This window comes from Toxotes jaculatrix, chromosome 15 (assembly GCF_017976425.1).
Source record: "Toxotes jaculatrix isolate fToxJac2 chromosome 15, fToxJac2.pri, whole genome shotgun sequence".
Taxonomy (NCBI): Eukaryota; Metazoa; Chordata; class Actinopteri; family Toxotidae; genus Toxotes; species Toxotes jaculatrix.
Genome location: NC_054408.1, coordinates 3,193,338 through 3,218,520, shown reverse-complemented (window position 1 = coordinate 3,218,520; position 25,183 = coordinate 3,193,338). Strand labels below are relative to the sequence as shown.

The 25,183-nt window shown below is 41.6% G+C and overlaps 2 protein-coding genes across 7 annotated transcripts; both read left to right on the top strand.

The window, feature by feature from the left end:
• The first annotated feature begins 56 nt into the window (after window positions 1-56).
• ttll4 (tubulin tyrosine ligase-like family, member 4) lies at window positions 57-18,361 on the top strand. Of its 5 annotated transcripts, XR_005895376.1 has the most exons (22): window positions 67-341; window positions 798-1,953; window positions 2,461-2,953; window positions 3,159-3,321; window positions 3,422-3,498; window positions 3,626-3,686; window positions 5,278-5,396; window positions 5,873-5,983; window positions 6,358-6,434; window positions 6,546-6,740; window positions 7,059-7,141; window positions 7,254-7,382; window positions 7,496-7,618; window positions 7,929-8,027; window positions 8,199-8,333; window positions 8,411-8,548; window positions 8,900-8,996; window positions 9,346-9,556; window positions 9,938-10,005; window positions 10,139-10,209; window positions 10,564-11,044; window positions 18,350-18,361. XR_005895376.1 is itself a non-coding variant. In XM_041057239.1 (21 exons), exons 2-21 carry the CDS (start codon window positions 1,516-1,518, stop codon window positions 10,751-10,753), a joined length of 3,078 nt encoding a protein of 1,025 aa, XP_040913173.1. In that variant the 5' UTR covers window positions 57-341; window positions 798-1,515; the 3' UTR covers window positions 10,754-14,378. The 5 variants fall into 5 exon arrangements, 4 of the variants coding, with proteins under 4 accessions (XP_040913173.1, XP_040913174.1, XP_040913175.1 ...); XM_041057239.1 differs by lacking the exon at window positions 18,350-18,361 and having other exon boundaries at window positions 57-341; window positions 10,564-14,378; XM_041057240.1 differs by lacking the exon at window positions 18,350-18,361 and having other exon boundaries at window positions 59-157; window positions 10,564-14,378.
• Window positions 15,255-23,717, top strand: prkag3b (protein kinase, AMP-activated, gamma 3b non-catalytic subunit). 2 transcript variants are annotated; one of them, XM_041057248.1, is made up of 14 exons: window positions 15,255-15,609; window positions 16,998-17,064; window positions 17,152-17,300; window positions 17,397-17,478; window positions 18,286-18,344; window positions 18,531-18,576; window positions 18,791-18,842; window positions 19,320-19,446; window positions 19,612-19,777; window positions 19,982-20,019; window positions 20,183-20,329; window positions 20,575-20,668; window positions 21,532-21,669; window positions 23,299-23,717. In XM_041057248.1, the coding sequence occupies exons 1-14, from the start codon at window positions 15,526-15,528 to the stop codon at window positions 23,328-23,330; spliced, it is 1,281 nt and encodes a 426-aa protein (XP_040913182.1). In that variant the 5' UTR covers window positions 15,255-15,525; the 3' UTR covers window positions 23,331-23,717. The 2 variants fall into 2 exon arrangements, with proteins under 2 accessions (XP_040913182.1, XP_040913183.1); XM_041057249.1 differs by lacking the exon at window positions 21,532-21,669 and having other exon boundaries at window positions 15,257-15,609.
• The last annotated feature ends 1,466 nt before the right edge of the window (window positions 23,718-25,183 follow it).

The window sequence follows — 25,183 nt, the reverse complement described above, 5'->3', positions numbered from 1 at the left end:
GAAGCGGAAGAGCGGAAATGCGGAAGTTCGATAGACGATCTTCGGCCATGATGCGTCACTCGGGCTTTCAGTTAGCTGCTGCGATGTGAGAAACTCTACTGAGTAGCTGCTCCGCAAACCAACGAAACAACATGTTTGGCACGTTACAGGATAAAACGTGGGTATGAATATATATTTTTATAAGCGGATAGCAAGGCTGTGTTTCATTGTTGACACTCCCGGCCTGCCGGGCCGTATTTGAAACACCCGGCGGCAGTTGGTGTTGTGTTGGTTGTTGTTGCTAAGCTAACGCTATCTGGACCGTGAGGTGGTAAACAGAAACGGACACATGCTAGCTTAAGGTAACTGCTAACTAATTGTAATCGTAAGGGTGGGGTGCACTGTTTTCGAGAATCCGTTGGCCTCAAAATCTGTCTTTTCTGAACCGAGCTTATTATTTTAGAGGCTTTCAACAGACATCGGTTGTTAGTTAGTTTGGCGGCGTTTAGCTAATGGTGAGGCGGCGTGTCCGGGGAAGCGCACACACGTGAAACTAGCTCCGGTCCGTCCTGAGGCATTTACAGCTGCGAAAAGCAAAACACGCAGTCAAAGAAAAATGGCAAACTGCTGGCAATACCTGACTATACATATAAAATCTAGTTTTAGTAATCCAGTCTAGCCAGAAGCGTTTTCAGTGTAGTTTAACTGAGTAGCTCGTGTTGAAAACGGGCTTAGACATGTTTTTCTTACTCTTCTGATAATTTGTTATGAAAAACACCGGGTCCTCTCAGACTGACTTTGATTCTCTTCTTCTGTAGTTTCAGCAGTGAGAGCTGCCAGTTTATTGCCTCCTGGGAATCAACAGAGGCTGATGTGATTACTCAGTGGACTCTGCTCTCTCCTCCAAGGCCAGTAACCGCGATGTGAGCCAAGTATGCAGTGATATGCAACCTGAGACTCACATTTCATCCCCAAAGTAGTTAAGAAGAAAGAACTTCTGGCTCAGTCCGTGTCAGCGAATAACATCAAGACTCCTTGGCCCAGCCTCGGCTTCAAACTCTGAGTGTGGCTGTTAGTGGGAAACACTTTGCCTCAGGAAAAAAAAAAACCTTTTGTGCCTGCCTGCTTGAGCCTCACAGGAAGGCTTGTAACCCTGCATCTCTACCAAGAGCTAACGCTGTCCTGCTGCACAGGTGGTAGGACCAGTTGTGGTACTGCTGTCACTGCATCCGTGGTGGCAGTTATGAGTGCTGTTGGTCAGGATTTGTCAAGAACTTCTAGTCCATCTGCAGCGACCAACAGAAAATTTACAGTTCTGTTCAGCTGGAGCTGACATTTCAGAAGTCATTCCTACTGAAGAACTGCTTACTAAGTGTGGAGCCACCAGGACGGGTCTTTTAGGAAAGAGAATCTTCTTCCACCTCAGGCTCATTTGTTACTGTCTCGACTGTTAAATTCCTATCCTGCCAAGTCTCCACCCAAGACCCTTGCCCCTAAACTCAGCCCTTCAGAAATAACCACAGCTTTGTTGGGCCCATGCCCACCAACCAGTCCTCCCCCTGGGGTGGGGGGAGGCTACAGACATGCTCTAATGCAGATAGTCCCAACACTACATCATCTGTTAGTACACACGCCAAGACAGTTGTGGCTGCTAAGGTGCCTTTTAATCGGACTTCCCTTAATCTGTCCAAGCGAAAGGACCAAAACAAACCTCTCCCCTCTAATGTTGCCTCCTCTGCTTCCCCCTTGAAGCAGACAACAGTGGCTCCCTCTCGGGCTTCTGTATGGGAGAATGGGGATGGATATAAAACCAACACCCAGAGCCAAATCACCTCTGTGCCAGATGGGTCTCCAACCCGGCCACATAGACTTAATGGAATTCAAATCCCAAATCAGGTACTGGCAAGAGGACTGAAGCAGACTGACAACAGCCTCGCGGACACCTCCATCCCCAAGCAGCAAGTGAAGGTGAAGGTGAGGTTTTTAACTCGTAACATTAAATACACACAGTGCTTATCATAGCAGAGAGTGATCATAAGAGCTTCTGCTGTCCTGTATTCGACACCTGCATCTGTGTATAAAATCCAGTACTGATGAATGTGTTATTCAGTTGTTATAGTCTTCGTTATTGTTACATGACAGTATCAGAATTCTTTGTTATTGTCAGATTTTACTCTGGTTTTGTGGTATATAATGTATGAAAATGTTATTTTTCTCCATTAAGCTCACATGACGACAGCATTTCAGTCTGTAGGTCACATTTAGGATTTTTCTTTGTTACACTTACAGTAACCCTCATTGATGAACTCTGATCTTGATGCTTTCATTGCTTGAATGTCCCTCTAAGACTGTGCTGTCTATTTTGTATGGCAGTACCAGTCCCTGCAATTACTGCTTATGCAGTTTACATAATCATTTACATTAGGTGAGTTTTGTGAAAGTCCATTGCACATCTGACCTTTCCTTGTTTTGTCTTCCTAGACTGAGGCTGCAGACTGTTCTTCTTTGCCATCAGTGCCTCCCCTGTACCTTACTCTTTGTGAGCACTGGGGGGCAGCATTGGGAAAGGATGCCTCCAGCTTTGATAGCACAAAAGTAGAAATAAGAAGCACAGTGAGACAAACAACAGCCACAAGGAGGTGCCATTCAGCTAAACAAGCAACAAAATGCGGTCAGAGGCAAAACAGTTGCGCAATAACAACTGATTTAAATAATCAGCTGCAGGTAAGAGGTGGTCCTCCAGTGGTTTTGGCAGCAACTGCAAAGAGCAAGGCCCAAACACTAGCATCATTAGATGTGAACAAGCAAGCCCCAGAAAGTCAGTATTCTCTGGGAAGCACCCTGTCCACATGCAGAAGAACCTGTCCTCCAGAGGTCTGTCCCCCTCCGAATAACCCCATGCCAACTGTGCTCAGTGCCAGTGTCAGTGCCACTCAGGATCAGCAGCAGCCCACACTGCAGGATGTCACCCCAGGTAATCAGCATTATTGGTTTACTATAATATGCACTTCAGCTGTGGAAGGAAACCCATAATGAGAGAACAGTAATGTTTCTGGTCATTGTCCTTGTTTAAAAGCAAAGAAGAAAGAGGTAGCTAGCATGAAACCAGAAATGGTTACAGACTGTGTATGTGTGTATATGTAGTTAAACTATACCTATGCCTGTTCGTACTCCTGTAGATGTGGCCTCCTGTGGGAACTCGCTGGGTTCTGTGACCACTCAGATCTCTGCTATCCACCTAACCAAGCAGGGACAGCCTGTCCCCATGTCATCTCCATCCCCTTCTTCCTCCTCACCCTCACCAACAGAGGAGTTTCTGGCCGGAGAGACTCAGCTATCTGGGTGAGAAACGACTGATTGCTTCTTAGTCAGTGGATTCGGTTCTGCTTATTGTCCCCGTCACATCCTAATTCTGATTATTGCTTTTATTAATTGTTTCCAGGCCTGAGTGTGTCATGCAGGTGGATGGAGGTGAGGAAGAGCTGCCTGATGAGCTGGAAAACGCCTGCAGTGACGACGGTAAGGTGTCAAGAATAAACACAAACACTCAGACTTACAACATAAGCTGCCTCAATCAGCTGGTAATGTTGAAGAACTGAACTCTTAAAGGAGCGAACTGTTCTTTTTATTTTTTTTTCTTCTTCAGATTCAGACTGTTCATCCATCAATGGTGCTTCATCCACAGCATCCATCGCTCTCCTTTCTGGGTGAGACACACTGTGTAACCACACACACACAGATACCTACAAGCTCAGAAAGACTGACGGATGTAAAATGTATCAGGGTTTTTGTGTTCTATCTCTGTTCTAATGGGCAAACCAATGACAGAACCTTTTTGATTGTAAGTCACTGTCGGCAGCTATAAATCATACAAATATCCTGCTTTAACATGAATTTGTGAAGTATTTCTACAGGTGTCTTTCCAGCCCTCCTCTTGTTTCGCTATAGCTCCCTAAATCACTGATGGCCAGATAAATTTCATTGATACTTTTTTTGCTGTGTGCTCCTCATGCAGTGTACTTAAAAACATTTTTTCTTCATTTAACAGACCAGTAGGTGTTGAGCCCATTTATGACCCTTAAGAGTTTTTTTTTAAACTTGCTTACACCACAGTTCAAAATGTCACTGTCCTTTCCTTGGACTGACAAACATCGAAGCCTGATTTCTAATTGGTCTCCAGAAGTAGCATAAAATACACGTCCATCAGATCCTGTGGACTCTCTCTGTCTCTCTTTCATTCTCTCTCCCTGCATTGTTTAAAGTGGCTGAAAGCAGCAGAGCGTGGTGGAAAGGTCTGCTGCATTGTGTGTCATATTGTTCTCCACTGTGATGGCCTCAACGGTAGAACTCCCCACCAAAGACTCGGAGCTGATTCTCTGCTAAAACAGACTGGATAGGGGTCACCATTGTTGCTTTTTTTCCTTGTTTTTTTTTTTTTTTGTTTGTTTTACCCCAACCTGCTGATTTGTTTATGTATTCATTTACATACGTCCACCCACCCCCACCCCTTCCTGACAGCTATAGCTCCTGTATGTTTTGTATAGGGGTAAGTTGGCCTCGTCTAGCTGTAATGTTGTTGTATACCTGTCGGTGGTGGAAGGATTTTATTCAAGAGAAAAGATCTGGAAGAGGAAAATATCATCCCCTATTTGTTCATCTCTTCTTATTTCCTATATGACTGTCATGTGAGTGTGTTTTATTTCATTTTTAGATGATGATGGGATCACGTAGTGTGCTTTAAAAAAAAAAGAGCTCAGGTTTCGCCCAGTGATAGATTTAATTGCAGCTGCCTGTTTGTAGGCAACTACCACGTACGACTTGTGTTACAAACTGGAGACAGGATGTCAGCATCTGTTATTTAGGAGTCAGGAAACGTAGCTCAAGCTGAGCTGCATTACTTTTTAATCTTGTTGTGAGACTTCAATTTGCTTGTTTAATAGTAACAAGCGAAGAGGAGCTGCTGTGCTTGAAGGAGAGGAACTGGAGAGTCTTTACCACAAAAACTGAAACAGTTGTTGTGGAGTAAGTTTGTGTGTTATTGAAATGGCTTTCTGTAGATGTGCTTCAGTATGTAAGCGAAAGCAGTGAAAATGGAGGCCCTGTGATACCTGATGTTTACAGAGAATCAGGAGAAGTCAACACACGGGCACTTTAATAGATATGTAAACAGAATCTGTTATTGATACTAGTAGATTTTTAGTGACGTTGGTACAGACGGGAGAATCGGGGGGCTGCCAGTCATTACTCTGTTGTTCACTCCTTTCTCTCTGTTTCGCACTGTTTCTGTCTTTCTCTCAGAATTGAGGAGCCGATGTTATTGGGGGCAGAAGATGATCGAGAAGAGCGACCAGCACTGGTTCCCAGTTTATTCCCCCTCATCCCCCCGACACTCTACTTCAGCACTGCCAGTGAAAAAGGTCAGGGTGCATGTCTCTTATTTAAAAAAATCTTTTTAATCTTTTTAATAATCTAATCTTTTTAATACAGTAGCTGTAACAGTAACCAAGCGTAGTAACCAAGTAACCAAGGCTCAAAAATGTATGTCACCAGTTTTAAGATCTTTGTGATCAAAAAGGCAAAGTCCTCAAAAACCTGTCAAGTGGCCACGAAATACACGCTGCTGGGTTTTGACTGTTCTCTGCTGATTCCTCTTTTCCCTTTCTGGCTAAAAACAAAAGTTCAGTTTGTGTGTGTTGTCATAGTTTATTTAAGTTGGTTTAATAAAGTGTTTATTAGTTTACCGAATAGTTGGACCTTAGTAATACCATTACATTTATCCAGTAGGTGTTTAAGTGCACCAAACTGTTTCAGTATTTGCCTGCAGTGTGGGATTATTATTTGTAGGAAAATGTGGTAATATGATGCTTCAACTTTTGTGTTGTGTGCTCTGCAGTGGAGCTGCTGCCTGCAGAACAAAGACGACTGTTAAAATGGAAGATGAGCACCGTCACTCCTAACGTGGTCAAACACATCATCGCTAGGTCACACTTCAAAGTCACCAAGAGTAAGTCACTGTGGGTGTATTAGTGGTGGCTCTGCTCGAGTGTCTTACAATACAGATGATTCCATAAAACCTAATATAGAACTGTTTTCAACAACAACCGTTCATCACATGTATTGCGAATTTAGCTGTGATTCATGATGAATCAGAGAAATAATTATTATTCACTGTCTCTCACACCATGTCTGATTTCATGCAGGACGTCACTTTAATTAGATATTTACTGCCAAACGTATGTAAATGATTTTGAACAAAACATGTCTTTGGTAGGTAATGTTTTGTAGCTAACACGCGTGACCTGTAAATGAACACGTCAGAGAAAACTGGTGATTGTCCTGTATGATCAAAATCTGTTGGTCACTCTGTTGTTCATGTAGGAAGCCATGACTGGCTGGGGTGCTGGGGACACCACATGAAGTCTCCTGGCTTCAAGGCCCTTGGAGAGCACCAGAAGGTGAGAAACTGTAGATAAGCTACATGTGTCGTGTCGTTGTGTTATCAAATGTTCTTTCAGATCTTCTGAGTTATATTTATTTAATTTTTTTCCTGTTTTTTTTTTACTTAGTTGAACCACTTCCCAGGAACGTTTCAGATTGGCAGGAAGGACCGGCTGTGGAGGAACCTGTCCAAGATGCAGGCTCGCTTTGGGAAACAAGAGTTCAGCTTTTTCCCTCGGACTTTCATCCTTCCTCAGGACATCAAGCTGCTCCGCAAGGCCTGGGAGGACGGTGGCTCCAGGCAGAAGTGGATCATCAAACCTGTATGTTCTGCAAGTAGATCATTCACTATAATAATTAACTATAGTAACTATAATAAATCTGTGAAGGCAAATCAGTGTCAAAACACTGGGAAAAAACACAGTGATTGTGAAGTTGTGTTTTTGAAGCGTTGAATTACAGCCCTGAGAGGAGGGCTGATTTATGCCTTTTACTTTTTAATAATTTGATCTTTTTGGGTTTTGGATGCTGGATAGTTAGTCTTTTTAATGATGACGGCTTTTTGGTTGGTTTAAATGATGAACAGGATAGTTGTTTGGTAACTTTGGTTTTGTTTTGGGTCTCCTCTTCATCTCTAATAGCCTGCATCAGCCAGAGGAATAGGTATCCAGGTCATCCACAAATGGAGCCAGATGCCCCGAAAGAGACCATTGCTGGTCCAGAAGTAAGTACTCCCCTACTGGTTTGGAACCTAGAAGCCCAGAGACCGTTTTCCAGTACCTGACACCACACTACTCACTGGGATTAATCATTATTATTGTGGTTGTGTTTTGCAGGTACCTTCACAAGCCCTACCTCATCAGCGGCAACAAGTTTGACCTGAGGATCTACGTCTATGTGACATCCTACGACCCGCTCAGAATTTACATCTTCACTGACGGACTGGTTCGATTCGCCAGCTGCAAGTCAGTTTTCGCCACAACCACCATCAATAACAAGTGAATATTCCAGACAGATTAAGATGGAATGTAAATGATCCAAATTTAGGTAACACCTCTGTTTTTTTTCCCCCTCGTAGGTACTCATCTTCTATGAAGACCCTGAGTAACAAGTTCATGCACCTGACCAACTACAGTGTCAACAAGAAGAACTCTGAATACCAGACTAACAGTGATGACAAGGCCTGCCAGGGACACAAATGGTAACAGAAAGAAAAGGAAGGGAGTGTTTATGTTTGAATCGAAGAAACATGGAGGGAGGGACGGGGCTATTGGAAGAAGTGAAAGCGGGGAAGGATTTAGGGCACGATCTGACTGAAAGCAGCTAAGCCAGCACTTACGTTTAAGTAAATCAGCAACTCTAATTCTGCTTACAAAACAGGTTCTCCTCTCATCAGATGTTTATAAAAGTGAAACTCAAATCTGCACCACATCTTTGTGACTAACTGTGTGTGTGTATGCTGCATGTGTTCAGCAACTCCAACAAAAATTTGTTTTTGTGTGTGTTTTCAGGGCTTTGAAGGCGTTGTGGCAGTATCTCGGCTCTAAGGGAGTCAACACCACTCTGATATGGGAGAAGATTAAAGACATTGTCATCAAAACCATCATTGCGTACGTTTCAGTCACTCATTCATTCACTGGATGCAGGAGACGGTCACATTCTTTTCAGAGCTCAAAATGTTTTTAAGGGAGAATTTTGAATAAGTGGTGCAAGACCAGAGACATTTCAGAATAATAATGATTGTGAAATTAACAGTTCTGTCTGCGTTGTGTTGTTATCAGGTCAGAGCCGTACGTTAACAGCCTGCTGAAGATGCATGTTCGGACACCGTACAGCTGCCACGAGCTGTTTGGCTTTGACATCATGCTGGACGAGAACCTCAAACCCTGGATCCTGGAAGTTAACATATCACCCAGGTAACACACAGATGTACACACAAAAACGTCTGTAGGTTTTCTGATTACATCTTGTAACTGCTGTGTTTCTGGTCCAGCCTCCATTCCAACACAGCGCTGGATGTTTCCATCAAAGGTCAGATGATCAGAGATCTGCTGAACCTGGCTGGCTTTCGTATTCCTCAAAGAGAAGATGTGGTCGCTCCCTGCAGCAGCGCCTCTAGCTCCACCAGCAGGTAGGGAGGAGGTCCTACACCTCAGAGGCTGAGGCGGGGATCACACCTACTACATACGCAATTTTGTTACCTCATTGGGACCTTTTCCAGTATAAATGCTGACCTTGTGGGGACCAATAGTCCTCATGGGGCCCAATGCCTGGTCTCAACGAGGCAAAACCTAATTTCTGAGGTCCTGGTTAAGGTTAGGGGTAAGGAGTAAATTGATGTTAGGTTAAGGGTAGAGCGAGGCATGAATTGGTTACGGTTAAAGTCAGGGTTTAGGTGATCTACAGTGACTGGGAGGCAATGCAATGTCTTAACAAGGATAACTGTGCAATCTTATTTGTGTGTGTGTGTGTGTATATGCAGTTTGTGTGGAGGGAACAGGGAGAGGACCAAACCAGATCTGTCCGCTGACGAGAAGGTTAAACGGGCATTTTACCTCGCACAGCGCTACGCAGACCAGGTAAACAAATACAAACAATGTGGATCAAAGAAAGTGAATTTATGTTAAGGCAGAATCTGCTAAATCACAGGTGAATAATGTTTAAAGACAAGTGCATTTAATTCAGTCCCAAAAGTCTGAACGTTTATTCAGTTAATCCGCAACAAAAGCAGTTTCCCTGTCAAAGGTTTTACACATTATTTCAATTTATTGCAAAAATACACAGGATGTAAATTCTCAGTAAAAGCCACAGAAAATGGTGTTAATTGTGTTTTTCGTGGCCCATTTTTATAAACTACCACCGTACATCGTATTGTTGGTAAGGAGTAAAAAAAACCCAACTTTTTGTATTTCCTTCTGTCTGTGTCAGGACTTCCTCTCCTCAGTGTTGGATGTCTTGACTCCGGAAGACGTTCGCGTTCTAGCAGAGAGTGAAGACGAGATGAACCGTCGGGGAGAGTTTGAGCGGGTTTTCCCATCGCAGTCATCATCTCGCTACCTTCGCTTCTTTGAGTGTCCCAGATACCTCACCATCCTGCTGGATCAGTGGGAACAGAAATACTGGAACAACAGGGCGAAGGGTACGTGTGTTTCATAAATGCACTGCTGTCACACAATAATTAGAATATAATTATAATAATTATATACCTCAGTGTGGTTAATTTATTAAAGGTTTGCTGTTCTTTGTGAGATTGTTGATCCATCTATGTTCCAGCCATGTTACACTAACTGTTAATAAGTGAAGTGGTTTGTGAGATTTCAGGGTAAATCATAATGAACTTGCAGAATTGCAGCAAAAGTGAACAAGAACAGAATAATCTTTGCTTTCAACCACATCACACTGTCTTCCACAGACCATTGTGTTTTGTTTTTTTTAAATTTTTTTTATATTTTACCCTTTAACATTTGCATCTTAACTCATGAGGTCAGTCTCTGTGTGTGAAATGCTCTCGTATGTGCAGGTAACAGTCTGCTGAGGACTCTCTGTCAGAAAGGAGTCCACCTGGGAACCAGTGACCCTGCTCATATAGTAAGAACCTGTGGAAAGATTAAATTAAGTTTCCTGAATAAATGATGAAAGTGATTTTTTTTTTATAATCAGAAAATGTGGTTTGATTTGAAATGTGGAATCACTCTGTTTGTGGTTGTCTCTGTATCATTAGTGGTCCAAGTGTAGCTACATCTCCAGGTTTGAACCCCACAGACAAGACCTAGTCAGCCCATTCAGATCCAGGTACACACACACACACACACACACACGTGTGACATATAAATAAAAGGTGTCGGGAATTCACTGATACAATACAGATTTTTTTACCCCTAAAAGATACAGAGAACAAAATATTAAACAGATATTAGCCAGTACAAGTACTAATGCAGTAAAGAACTTAACATTATAATATTTATGTAATATTTAGTGAAATGCATAATGCATGTCTTTTAAGTGTATGAATTCTCTTTGGGATCATCCATGAATGTGAAATGTTTATTACAGAAATGCTCGCTAAGGTTATGTATTAAAGCTTAACACAGTTTAAGTTACTGAGTTAGTTGTGTCCCTGCTGTCCTCTCCCGTCTTGGTCTCCAGGGTGGTGGTCAGCCATCATCACCGGTCCCATGATGACGACAGTGACAACGGTTCAGACGGGGAGGTCGCTTCGGTCTCCAGTCTGCCCGTTTCGCCAAGTCCTGGATCTAGTGTCACCAGCAGTGCCTGTGCAAGTCCTCAGCCCAGCCTCACCCAGAGCCTGCTGCCCCAACAGTTTGCCCCGCTCTGATGATCTGGTTTGCCAACATGATGCTCAGTTTCCAGAACAGACACAAAGCTCAGGGTCAAATTTAGCCCCATCTTCTAGCCCCCCCACCCCCCCGCCCCATCTTATATTCATGTTTACTGGCTCGAGAAACATCTTTAAAACTGACGTTTGAGGCTCAGTCTTAACAAACACTGTAGAATGGTGTGAGTCTTGGTTTAACAGAACTGTAGTTGGCTATGAAAATTAAACACTACAGTGGCTATTACACACTAATGTGATTTGTAGGTGGTTGGTACGTGTAGGCGGCTGAATGTTGAGCAGTCGGGGGCTTCAGTTAATTTCTTTGCGGTATGAAAATCGTCCTCCAGAGACGTGAACCATGCCGGAGATACATATGCTGATCTGTCACAGTGAGCTTCACCTGCATCATTTGTCAAATCTGCCTTATTATATGGTAATGCAGTGCATATCAGTCATCAGCATGACCATACAACGATGCAAGTTTGACAGCTGAAGCAGACGTGACAGGTGTGACATTCAGATTTTTTTTTTTTTTTTTCAGACATTAGCATGTGAACATGCTTGTGAAGGGTGTGTTCACGCAGCATGAAAGCGTTTTGACAACAGTAGAAGCAGATTTGGCGTTCGTTGCAGCGAGACCACTTCATTGACAGGATGTAGAAACCAGTCATCCAGCAAAAAACGTTGAACCTGGCTCCTCTTTGCCTCAACGCGACGTCATCTGGCAAGGTACTGCATTAGCCAATCAAATATGAGCTAGCTGCATGCCTCATTGATATGTTATAACAAGAACTCGGTTATTCCGGTGTTTACTTAGCGAGTGGTGTGGCGGAGGATGAAATGTCTGTAGTTGAGATGCCTTTTCAGAGTTGGTTCACAGTATTAGAATCTGCTGTGCAGTGTTTGGCTTCAGATAAGTCTTAAAACTCGTGGATGTGTTATTAAAACTAGACGGTACTTCTCACCTGTGTGGTAGCTTCATGCCGCCACATTCACAGAACCATGTGTTTTTTAAACTCGTGCCATTTTCAGTCTGAACGCCTGCTAAGAACAAAATCTTCAGGCTCCCTCAGCCCTCACATGTTGATCCACGTTGGCCTTTGGTATTAAACGTAAACTGTGAATAAGAAATGCTGGGCTTCCTCACAACTTACACTGCAAAGCAATGTTGGCACAGGCTGTGGATTTGTGTGTTGTACGCACACACACTAGCACAAAGACAACTGCACGGCCAGTGTTACCTGACAGCACAACACAGTGGTCCAAAGTTGAGGTGATAAATAATGACACAACACTGTGAGTCCTCTGATGGTTTGGTGACCATCAAGCAACTGATCGCACAAGTGTCACATTCTTAGCCTTATGGACTTTAGTGTGTGTGTGTGTGTGTGTGTGTGTGTGTGTGTGTGTGTGTGTGTGTGTGTGCGTGTGTGTGTGTGTGTGTGTGTGTGAGAAAACAGAGAAGACAAGAGAAAAGGGCTCTCAGTAGACAAATAAAGGGAGGGACGGGGAACCCTGCAGGGAAAGACTGAGCTCACCAGATGTTCTGTGGTGTGCTGAGATTCCTGCAGCTTATTTCAAACGCATTAAGTGTCAGCACTTTTACTTTCACTGGTTTTGCTTCACTAAACCATTAGCAGTCAAAAAAAAAGTGAGTTTAGTTCATATTGGAGTTTAACCCGCCAGAACCTGACAGGTTCTTCATTAACACAAACAGGTCAGGGTTTGCTGTTTGAGTGGAACCAGTTTAAGAGCTCTTATTGTATCCTCAGGAAAAAAGGGTCTTCTTTGAAAAACATAAATCTACTGTGAGGACACTTTCAAAAATGTAAAGGTAAAATACTTGAAGATAAAAATGCTTGGCTTCACTCAAGCTGACAGGCAGGCAGCGCTGGCTGTAGAGCTTCTTCTTGAAGTTTCCACTATGTGTGAATGTTTGAAACTCTCCCAAGTCACAGTGTTGCCATGGAAATTATTTGAAAGGTCAAATTTTCAGTCATTCCTGCTGTCAGACGTGTGGAGGCTGGCCTGTTTACAGACGAGTTTTATTATGCAATTTGCTAACAGACTGCAAACTGCTGTGCAGTGTCAATATGTAGCAGACATTTATAACAACAAAGAAACTTTTATTAACTCTTCATTATTATACATGGAGTAGAAGGAGAAATGAGAATATACATGTAATGAAATGCTAATTAAAAAATCCTCATTGCATTTAAGCAAAAATAGGATGTGATGTGGAAGCACAAGGTGGCGTCTGAAGGCTTTTTCCTGGTGTACAGAGACCACCTGTCTCATCTGGACGTTTGTGATCTGAGTGACCAGATACACACTGAGGGCCCATTCACACAGAGAAGCATCGCTGAGGAGAAATGCTTTTAAATTCTGTTTTAAGCAGAGCTGCAACTACTTATTTCATTCCTGAATAATCTACTTACCTCTTGCAAAACTTTCAACATCCTCTGTGCGTCCTGCGTTTCTCTGTCTGAACTGGGCCTCACACAGTATTAGCCTATTAACGTCACACATCCACCATTTAGAAGTCATTACCAACAGGCTGTTTTTGCATATTCATGATTTGGCATAATAAATATATTACATAAAAAAACTTGAATTTTTCTGTAGTTATCTAAAACATAGGTTAAATGAGCTAAAACACGTAAAAAACCCCAAAGTGGTCGTTAACGTATCTTATTGTCCATTAAGCTGCTGTTAAATAACAACACTTGGAGGGCGTTCGTAGGCCCTCGAGGTGTGAACTCACTTATTAAATGAATGAGCGTGTAAACTTTCAGGTCATTCATACTGGAGTGTTAATGTTTTCATTTGACGGAACTGACAACCTGCTCTGACACATTTAGCAGATTCCACTTTATGCCATAGCCACGCCGCCGCCACGCTCGCTGGCTGCTTTACAGAGTTTATAATTTATAATGTTAAATAACAAAACTGCATTCGAAGATGTTTTTAAACATATTTGAAATGTTACAAGTGGAAATAAAATTTTTTCTAACTTGGCCATTGTAAAATTTCTATGTGAAAGGGCTGTATGAGTTGCTCAGGATGACTATTTCAAAATAAAAGTTATTTGAGGTGCAAGTCTCATGATGGATCTGGGTGATTTTAAACAATTATTTTCACTTTTATAGCATTTTGTAAACATTGGTGTTTCTTGTGTGTTTAACTTGTGTTTAAACATGTTCTTTGGCATAGACTGGACTTCACTGCTGCAGAGAAAACACAGAAACCAGGCAGTGGTATTCTGAATGTGTGTCAGGACTCTGTAAATACTTGTAAACTATTAATATCTGAGCTCTCCTCTCTAACCAGCAGTGACATTTGGATAACTCCATTTATTATTAGTAACACACTGTGTAATAACCTAGAACTGAGAATAATTTTTACCGATTAAAACATGAACTGGATTCAGAGAACGTTCTAAATTCTGGCGGGAGTTTTATTTAACGAACATCTCCTGCACAAAGTTTAGCCAGCAGGTCTCAGCATCAGCAAGAGGATTTGCTGTGCTCAGTGTGTTATTTCAACAATTTGCATAGTTAATGTTTATGTCCACACGACCATGACCTGAGAGAGGATGTTCTGTTGGAGCAATGAGTACAGTAACAGTGTAACTGAGTTTACACCTGATCTTTAAATGATTGTTGGTCTTTTTTTTTTTTTTTTACATGTTTTCATGTCTGATGAGCGTTTCAGTGAATTTTAAGGCTGCATGTAAACTCAGCACTCTGTGAAAAGAAGAAGAGTTCAGTGTGTCTATAAATAGCCTGACATGTAATGAGCCAATGAAACTTGAACGTCTCCCACAGTAGCCCTGACAAACCCTTAAAGCTGCACTGGTCTATTTTTTTCCCTTTTTGTTAATAATGGATCAAATGACTGTGTGTAATGGGAAAGTTGTGATGAATTTATCGCCCAGCTTTGCATTTCTCCTCAGCTCCACAGAGCATTTTAGCATCTTTCAGCTCACTGTTTTGGTTTTTACGTGTTGGTTCTCTCTCACTGTTCATTTTTCTGCAGCAAACTCTGCCTCTGTGCACAATCTGCCCCAGTTAGCAACTAGTTGGTGAACATAATGGAGCCTTTAGCAGCTGAAGAGACAAATATTTCCCTCATGAGTTTGTTTAACCGAGCTTAAAGGAGAGTGAATATTGGCTTTACATCCATCAGGTGTCCAAAAACAGGACTTGATGAAGGATCATATTTCTTTTGTGTCTGCTGGTTGTGTACATTCCGAACCATCAGTTGCTGCCACCAGTCAATCAGAACTGAAGAAGCCTCTTTGATGAAAGGTGAAACGTCTTCAAGTATCTACAACAAAGTCAAGTTTCCCATGATTCAGCTCTTCTTGGTTAACCATGACCTGGATGATTGAAAATCTTCACAGACATATAGGGTCTCTGTCTGTTTCCAGCCCCCTCCCAGCTCACGCTGTGCATGTTTCCCCCTCCCACTCTCCCTCCTCTCCCTCTCTCTTTGTGAATACCACAGGCCTCTCACCCCTTAGTCCAGATTTAGACCTCAGTCTTTCCCAGACATTCAGACCCAGCTGTTCTGAGCTGAGTGGTGGTGCACCGATTCCCTTGTCTCCCTTGTCCTTTGTGTCCAATTCTTCCTTTCTTCCCTCCGTCTCCTCCTCTGTCGGTCTTCACTATGCCTGGACTTTTTCACAACTTCTTTATCTGACATGGTAGCAGATCTTCACAAATGTCTCAGGTGGACAGTGTATCGGAGGGTTGTAGTCTTTTGTTTTGATGCCCAGGTTTTCCCCGGTCAACCTGGTTCCACGGAGGCAGACGTCCTGCTTCTCTTCCCCAGCCATGGAGCCTCTTCTGGAGGTAAGGCACTCTGCTGACTCACCCTCAACTCTGTCAGGTCTGTCTGCTTGTGCCGGGCGTCAGTGTGTGTTGGAAACTGAAATGTGTGCGTGCTGGTGTGTGTTTGGACGTGACTTTGTAACTGAGAAGCTGTAAAGAAAAAAACACCAGGTCCACGTTTACATTGTTAGTCTCGACACCCTTATCACCTTTAGCAAGTTTTTTTTTTTTGCATACTTTATTAATATTTACCTTTTAAAGTGAAGCACATTCGTAAGCTGTATGCATGTTTACATGGATAAACTCCAGAGATAGTTTGAACTGTAAGCACAGCAAAATCACATCTGCACTGGGCTCAGACACGACGGAGAATGTTAACAAAATGCTGAAAAGTTGAGCAACAACTTGTTGTTTGGGAGGTGAAAGGTCAGACTGGCTCAGGCAGTTGGGGGGTGTTACTAACACTTTACTTTCTCTCTGTTTGGAGATATTAGAAAGATGTTTGTTGTTACTAAATAAGGTCATAAATAAAAGTAAATAATAACTAAAGCACCAAGTCAGCAAACTTGACTACATGGGTGAAATTAAAATGAGGTATGGAAGAAGTGTTGTTTTATGACTCAGGTCTGGCCATTATCCCCGTATGACATTATATATACACTTATATATAAATATATAAGATCAGATTACTTATATATATAGGGCAAGAGAACAGGAGAGAAATAACTCACGAGTGTTATTGTGCAAAGTGTGTGTGTGGCTGCACTCATACTAATTTTGTAGCTGTTAAGCTGTGAGACATCATCCAAGTCTCTGACACCTTGATTTTGATTTTGTTACTGTTTAAACATTGTGTTCATTCTGTGTTCGATCCATTTTCTCATTTCACATTTTACCCTGATTTTCTTTTTTCTTGAGCAGCTTTGAACATTTATCTTGACAATAGTTGTTTGCTGCCAAACACCAAGTTTAAAACTGTTTTCTTGGTATAGTTCTGTTTTCAGGCAGCCCGTGTTCATGGAGGTATTTATTAGGTGCTATCCTGTAATCTCTGAAGCCAGTTTTTATTCTGTAGCTTGCTCAGCAGAAGATTTGCTCAGCAGGGACAGAGCTTGAACCTGGCTTCACTGTTTGGACATTTCCTTTTGTCCCTTGAACATAGCATGTTGTATGTAGCTTGGATGACTTAATTTCATGTTAGGAAAGTTGTGATCCACACAAAATGTTCATACCTGGCATAACTGCGTCACGTCTGTTAAGTTGTTTACCCTCAGTGCTCTGAGGTCAAGTTTAACCTAAGGAATGTAAAGACCAACATCTTGGACCCGTCCATCTGCAGGTTCTGTGCCTGCTGCCATGACATGCAACTCAGGGCCTTCAGTAAACTGCTGATTTACTTCCTGCTACAGGTCCCGTTATTTGAGATGGACCAGGACGAGGATGAGGACGAAGATGTTCTCTCAATGAAGAGCAGAGGTAAAGAAGAGGAGATTGTCTGTTTGATGATTTTATCTGTTGTTATTGGTGGACTATAAATCATGTTTTCTACTTGTTTATTTATAGGTGGCTGTACATACGCAACACATGCTCTTGTGCCCCCTGTGGACACAGACCCTGACACGTTCATATACATGAACTTCATGAAGAGCCACTGCTGCTACGATGCCATCCCAACCAGCTCCAAACTGGTCATCTTTGACACAACGCTACAGGTATGGGACTGTTGTTGTTGTTTTTTTTGGGTTTTTTTTTGTATGACTATGAGTTGTAATGATTGAAAAGCTTTGTGTGTTTGTTTTTTTTGTCAGGTGAAGAAAGCTTTCTTTGCTCTGGTGGCTAATGGTGTGAGGGCAGCGCCACTGTGGGACAGCAAGCTTCAGTGTTTTGTGGGTGAGCCATAATATGCCTGTTTACGTCTCAGCCTCTGTTGCACCATTGTATGTACAGTTTATTGTTTCTATCAAACCAACTCTCTTTCTTCTGTGATACAGTACAACACAGTGCTGGAAACCATGAAAAGCTGTATGTTTAAATATAATCTGAGCCTGTATGTTTATTTTTTCATTCAACAAAATAAACCAGCCTTAAATAAAACTGGATTTAATGTCATCATAAACAGCAGGACGGGTTTGCCAAAATAAAACATAGAAGTAAAATAAAGCACAAAGCATTAATTACTGATTTGATACTGAACATAATTCGGATGTTACTGAAAAAGTACAGACAAGCTCTAAATGTTATTAGTGTGTGACCTATGTCGGGAAGCTCAGGTCCAAGGGTTCAGGTTTCTTCACTGTGGATAGGTGGTTTCATATGATGCCGGCCCAGTTTGTGCGCTAACATTCAGAGTGAAGCAGGTCAACCACATGACACTTGTGTTGCATTACAAACACCGTCACCCCCACTCACACGCAGAGCAGATCATCAACACACTTGGACGAGGTGTTAATTTCCTGCTTGTAATTAAAACAGCGACAGCCATAAATGTGCATATCAAGTGCATGTGTGCTAGACTTAGACTTGTGACCCAAAGTCACACTAAAAGCCCAGTGAGGTTAAAACGGTTCTCACACACACACACACACACACACACTGGTGGGCAGCAGTATCTCAAAACTACAGTAAATCAGTCCATGTTTGATGTTTGCATTGTGCCTGTCTGTCTGTCTGTCCGTCTGTCTGTCTGTGTGCGTGCAGGTATGCTGACCATCACAGACTTCATCAACATCCTCCACCGTTACTACAAGTCTCCTCTGGTGAGCTGTTCTTCTGAATCACACTGTGACCTAAGAGTAAAAATCACACACTATTTGCTAAATGTCTCAGATTAGACTGACTGTGATGATGATGATGATGATGATGATGATGATGATGATGATGATGATGATGCCTGCTCGGGCTCAGGGCCACCATTGGCTCTAAAATATTTGTGTTGTCAGCAGGTTCAGATCTATGAGCTGGAAGAACACAAGATAGAGACATGGAGAGGTCTGTAGAACAGAGCTGTTTGCTTATATACTGCCCAAAGTGTTCATTTAAAAATACAAGGTTTGCATTTCTTTAAAATCATCATTTGCTTTATGTTGGTAATAACTTGTGTGTGTGTCTCTCTCTCTCTCTCTCTCTCTCTCTCTCTCTCTCTCTCTCTCTCTCTCTCTCTCTCTCTCTCTCTCTCTCTCTCTCTCTCTCTCTCTCTCTGCAGAGATCTATCTGCAGTCCATTAACAGGCTGATCAGCATCACTCCTGACTCCAGGTGAAGATACCTCCCTGAAATAATGCAGTAGTTTATTGTATTATCTAATTTGCAATATACTATTTAAAGTTCCACAGCAGCAGCAACTTTAATATAGAACATACATGTCTCTGGTATCTAAGAGGAACAGCAGCAAATATTATACATAAACTGTGATCTGATCTTCATCTGAGTCACAAGTACAAACAAACACAATGTGCTTGAGCTATAATCTTCTCTGGATGTCTGGTGTGAACAGCCCTCTGGATGATTCCACAGCATTCATTCATCCCTAACTGGAATAACTGACTAGGCCGCTCCAAAAGATGCATAAGCTCAGTCTAAACTGGCAGCTTTCCTGCCGTCTGTCAGCCATAACTGAACAGAGTCTAGGCAGACTGAGGGTAACCGATAATTTGTCTTGTTGTACCATGTTACAATCCTTAGGTGTGACTGTTATTGGTAAAATCCTATTTACAAGTGTTTTCATCTCCTCAGTCTGTTTGATGCCATCTACTCCCTGTTGAAGAATAAGATCCACCGGCTACCGGTCATCGACCCAGCATCAGGGAATGTCCTCCACATCCTCACTCACAAACGCATCCTGAAGTTCCTCCACATCTTTGTAAGCATATATTACTGAAGATGTTTTTCCAAAGCCAGAGCTGCTTATTTTACAACACAATCAGTTTTATTTCTTAATCCCATTTGTGACACGGGCTCCATCGGTTTTCTAGAAAAAAAGGATCTTCATTATACAATTTTCATCATATAATTTCTTCTTTCCCAGGGATCCATGATTCCTAAACCCAGGTTTCTTCAAAAGCGGATCAGTGAGGTGGGGATTGGTACCTTTAAACAGATTGCGACAGTCCAGGAATCAGCCACTGTGTATGATGCTCTGACCGTTTTTGTAGAGAGAAGAGTGTCAGCGCTGCCTGTGGTCAATGAGCAAGGTAGTTCTGCAGCATGCTGATATTTAGTGATAACTTTGTTTGTTTTATCTATTAGAATCACAATTTAATAAGTGGATGGTTGTATCCATTTTCCACAGTTGTTCTAAAGGTTGGTTTGTCTTTTATGTACATTATTTTACGGTACGTAAGATGATATTTATATGTATATCTATCTGCATGTCTCTGTGTGTCTCCCCTCTCTAGGTAAAGTGGTGGCGCTGTACTCCAGGTTCGATGTCATTGTAAGTTAATTTCATGCACCTTTCATCACTGCAGCTTTGTTAACTGAGAAAATAATAAATGTGAATGTAAATCTTGTGATTCCCTGTCAGTTAAAATGTTCAACTGAAACCAGCTGCTGATGAAAAAATAATGTTAGTTTCTTCTTTTGTTTCCATCATTCAGAACCTCGCGGCCCAGAAAAACTACAACAACCTGAACATGACAATGCAGGAGGCTGTCGCCGCCAGAGCCTGCTGGGTGGAAGGAGTCCTCAAGTGTTATCCTTACGAAACACTGGAGACCATCATTGACCGCATTGCAAAGGCTGAGGTAATACACATGCATTAAAATCATATTTTCTTTTAATGTAGGCTAGGCAAAAGCTAGCATAGTCTCAGTGTCTAAATGTACCAAAGACTCTTTTGATACTCTCTCCACTGATTTAACGCAGCAAAGATCCACTTTAAATTCTATACATGGTGTTATTTCAGCAGCAGAAGCATAATGATGATTGCTCTGTGGTAAATCCTGTGTGTTTTTTGTTTTTGTTTTTTTTGTGTGTGTGTTTTTGTCAGGTGCATCGTTTGGTGTTGGTGGACAGTGACGATGTGGTGAGAGGAATTGTTTCTTTATCTGACATCCTACAAGCTCTGGTCCTCAGCCCTGCAGGTATTGATGCACTGTACTCCTAACTCCAACCCTTCCATCCACCCCTTGCTCTTTCTCTCAGTCCACTGGTTATCTGTCAACCCGCCCGTCTGTCTTCGAATCCTCGAAAGCCTCCTGCTGCTTCTGGCGATTTATGCTCCTTCCTTCTCCTGTGAACGCTAATGTTTCCCACCCGCCAAACTCTTCCTCATTCAGCTTTTCATCCTCCTGAAGACAATGAGAGTATTTCCTTTCTTCCTGTGAAATTTCCTGGTTTCAAAGTTCCAACTCTTCTGGTTTCCTGCCTCTCTGAATCTTCTGACCCTTCCAGCTGTCCCTTTTATACTTCTAATCATCCTTATCAAAGAGTCTCATCTGAAACCTCCTGCTCCTCCACGATCAACCTCCTCTGAAATCTCCTCTGAAACCTTCTGAGCAACTAACCATCTCTTCTAAAATCCTCTGCTTCTTCATTATAAACCAAACACCTCATCAGAAACCTCATTTGGAACAGCACACTCTTACCAGCATCCTTACAAAACCTAAAATTTTCTTCTGAAGCAACAAGCAAAATTAACAATGTTCCCCATGCCTGCTAAGATACCTGCTGCGAAATCATCAAAGGTCTTCTCTAAAACCTTCAGCCCTTCCAAAATTAAACTGCAACCACCTTCTCTAAAATCTACCATCCCTATGCTCTGGATGGTTGCCTGAAAACCTTCTGCTATAGCCATCTCATCCTTAATCTTGCACTCCGACTTCAAAATCTGTCAGTTACTGTACCTCGACCAAAATCCTGTCACCCTACCAAACAGCCAAGCAAATCTTCGAAAACCTCGTCTGAACATCCCATCACACCCAACACCCGTTCATCTCATCCTCAATGTTCTACGAAGTCCGACACCAACCCTCCACACTTTCTCCCGAACGTACCTCTTTCATCAATCAGCCAGCGTCGTCATGCTGCAGTTCCTCCTCTGAAACCGCCATGCCACCGGCACTTCTTATCCAGCACAACTCAGGTAGGAGACCCAACCTAAGCTGCTGGTGGTTGCCTGTCTGAGCTTGCATCTTCACTTTAAGCCACGGGGTCTTAGTGCTGCCTGTTGTGGTTCTTCTGTAGTTTCTCTAAAAGGATGATATGAGGGGGAGGTGGTAAAAAAAAAAAAAAGTTATGCAGTAAATAGTTATATAATATAATACTTACAATGGGCTGCACAGACCCCCAACAATGCAATGAATCTTTTATTATACGGTATGCTGTCAAGGTGCCATTACATTGTGTGATTTTCATTCCAACGATGCACCGTTCCCACCCATCTCTGGTTGAAGAATAATCTGTTGGCATGTAGGGGTAGTTCTCCATCATCAGAGCATCGCGTTAACGATGAGTGGAGACAAAAATCTCTTCACTTTTCACTAAAGTGAGCTTCAAATAAAATTAGTTTTTTTGCAGTGAGCATGTGAGACACAGTTAAGTCTGATTCCTCACCTGACATTCATTTCAAAACTGAATCTCGACAATTAAGTGGTTCGTGTGTTTTGGGAATAAAAGCGATGTCAAAAGAGACAGATTAATTTAGTTTAGTTTGATTATATCGAGCCACCTGTCTAGGTGCCTGGATGTTGCTTAGAAAAGCTCTTCTAGCCTGACATGTCACCTGTATCAGACCATGTGTCCCAACATTGACTTGTCCTGTTTCCCAGGATTATTTTTCATTTCTGTTGCATTTGATCATTTCTGCATAAACTAAGCTAAACTTTAAAAGTTGAGGCTCAAAGTTCATCTGACTTTTGAGAACTGAGGTTGAGGAAACAGCCTCACCACAATGTCCGTTTAGCAGTTCATATGAAGCTTTCGATCATATTACCTCATCTTCATCAACAAACAGAGTTTGCACTGTTGCCATTGAATTGTAAATGTTTAAATTTCCTTTTTTGTGCACCTTAATGATTTCTGATTCACGTTCAGTTAAACCATAAGAACTGGACAAACTCCATATGATGATGAGGATCATGCCATATAACCAAAAGCTTATGAGCATCTACTAAATGTACCTTGCTGTGATGTTGTATTCTCAAATACAACATTTAACTGACATGTTAGGCTGAAGAACCTCACAAACCAAGCGTGCATTATCATTCTTGACCTCTGTCAGCGTGTCGTTACGCCGAGTTTACATCATACCAGATCTACCCTGAATACAAGCAGCCATCTTGGAGGAACTGCTGCTTGAAGTGGGATGTGCAGCTTTGACAAAGTTTCTTCCAGTGGTGGTTATTATTTCCTATCTGAAGTCTGTTAATATAACTAAGAGACAATTCTGCCAAAAACTGATTTCATGCGGTTCCAACACACCTTTATCCCCCCACTTTGTCTGGTTCCTCTGATATGATGTGAAGATGGCTTTGAGTTTCAGCCTTGATGTGACAGTCAGTAGCATTAGCTTGTGTGCGTTAGTGCTTTTACCTTTGCCACAAAACTTGAGCAGCCAGTTATTTTTGGAAAGCCAGAGAACTTTTGTAAAATTCAGAAAAGCTAACTAAACATTGGTTAAAATGAGGTTTTAGTCACACTGTGTGGAGTAAAGTTAAACTCTGTATCAGAATTTCCTCTGTTCTTATGAATTCTCTCATTTCATCTTTTACAGATATTTATGAGAGACCATCCTTTCAAGACTGACGAAAACAAGATCAAGTAAAACAACATTAGGAGGTGGCAGAGCAGGATCGTGGCCCAGAAGTTACTGGTCTCTGTCCCAGGCTAGAGGAAAAATACAGGAAAGAAAAGTGAAAGCAGAAACATGTTGAGTTCCTCTATGAGCTCAAATAATGTGCTCTTTACGGAGCAATTTATATCCAAGTGAAGCTGCTCAGTGGTCATTGATGGAAGACTGTGGTTGTGCTGGAAAGCTGCCAGTGTTGAACTGTATCATGGGAGATTCTGTAAAACAGCGACAGACTGACGACGGTGACTACAGAATCAAAATTCAGGTTATTTTACAATCTGTGTTACTTGGAAACTGAGTTGCTCATAAGACATGATTAAAAAAAAAAGTGATGTCATGTTTATTGATTTCTACTTAACTTTGTGGTCTTACGATAATTACACATCATTCATATGTCAAAAATACTGAATCGTAGAACTGAGATGACATCTTTCTAAATGCACTTGTTCCTGTCGTCACTGTGAAAAAAAAATAAATGTTTTGCTCTGTTTTCAGTTACATTAAGTGTGTGTGGGTAAGTATGATAGAAGTATCCTGCAGAGGTAATGTAGGACAGATGTAGGATAAATACAAAGGTAGGCCTTAACATTACAATCAATAAAAAAGGTAATAAGGGGTTAAATTGTTGGAAGAATGGGGTAATACTGAGCTAATACAATGGAAATTACAAATACAAAATCTGGATTGGTAATATCTTCTTAATAATTGTCTTGGACAATTATTAACGTGACTGTTTGACATGAGACAGATGGATAATAATAAGGGATAATAATAGGGTAATATTCTGTTTGCTGTATGTTATGTCAATGTAGTATTCATTTTATGTTTTCATAATACTCATTAGTGTAATACCTTCACAGTTACTGTTAAATGTCTACTCTGAATGGTGTGATTTTTTTTTTCTTTTGTATTCACCTGTAAACTATACAACAAAGACCAGAGGTTGTTTCCTGGAAACACACACAGTGTGGTGTTTTCAGTGTAACAACCACAAATGAGAAATGGAAAATGCAAAAACACAATTTTCCTTTTGAAGATACGCTCGTATCTTGGTTACCGGAGATTCAGTACAACTTAAAATCAAAAATATTGTTCTCTGACTGTATGACAAACCAAAGTGTATTGAATTGTGTGCATTTAGTTTGGTCAGAAATGTTGGACATATTGTAATGTGAACCTGGTTAAGCTGATATATAATGGTACATGATGTCCACTCTGTCAGCTGATTCGACAGCAGCTGTGATGACGGGTGAGTGTCTGCTGATCCTCTGTGACTGACAGGGTGTGAGCTGGGGCTGACTGCTCTGTTTACCAGGGGAGGATTTGTTTGCTCTGGCAGTTTCATACATCCTGGTCACATAACTACCAGTCTACATGCACTCATTCACACAAACACTCATATATATCAGATAAACACTTCTGCTTCACTTCATCTTAATGTTGCTCTTTAGGTCATCTAACCAGGCAGAGGTTACTAGTCATGAATGTTACTGTCACTGTTACTGTTAATATAATTTTTGGAGTCAACATCATGTTAAATAACCAGTCAAAACAGAATCACTGGATTATTTGACAACAAATGATGAGAAAAAATAACAAATCTACATCTAATAATACAGTCATCACCAGCTACAGCTGGCCATCATGGCAAAATGTTTGTATGTCTGTGGACAAATTTTTTATTCAATACTGCAAAACCTGCTACTACTACTAAATGTAAACACATAAACATAATATAAAAGAAGCTATACAATAAACAGCAAAAATAATAGAGCAATACATTAGGATAAAAGGTTAAAAAAATCAA

Bases quoted from the DNA above. Each gene is read 5' to 3' on its own strand.
- prkag3b (XM_041057248.1), top strand. From the start codon at position 15,526: ATGCCCAGGTTTTCCCCGGTCAACCTGGTTCCACGGAGGCAGACGTCC. The intron at 17,065-17,151 runs GTAAAGAAGAGG...GTTTATTTATAG, and splicing joins TCTCTCAATGAAGAGCAGAG to GTGGCTGTACATACGCAACA. The intron at 18,843-19,319 runs GTGAAGATACCT...TCATCTCCTCAG, and splicing joins AGCATCACTCCTGACTCCAG to TCTGTTTGATGCCATCTACT.
- ttll4 (XM_041057239.1), top strand. From the start codon at position 1,516: ATGCCCACCAACCAGTCCTCCCCCTGGGGTGGGGGGAGGCTACAGACA. The intron at 7,619-7,928 runs GTAACAGAAAGA...GTGTGTTTTCAG, and splicing joins GCCTGCCAGGGACACAAATG to GGCTTTGAAGGCGTTGTGGC. The intron at 8,334-8,410 runs GTAACACACAGA...TTTCTGGTCCAG, and splicing joins GAAGTTAACATATCACCCAG to CCTCCATTCCAACACAGCGC.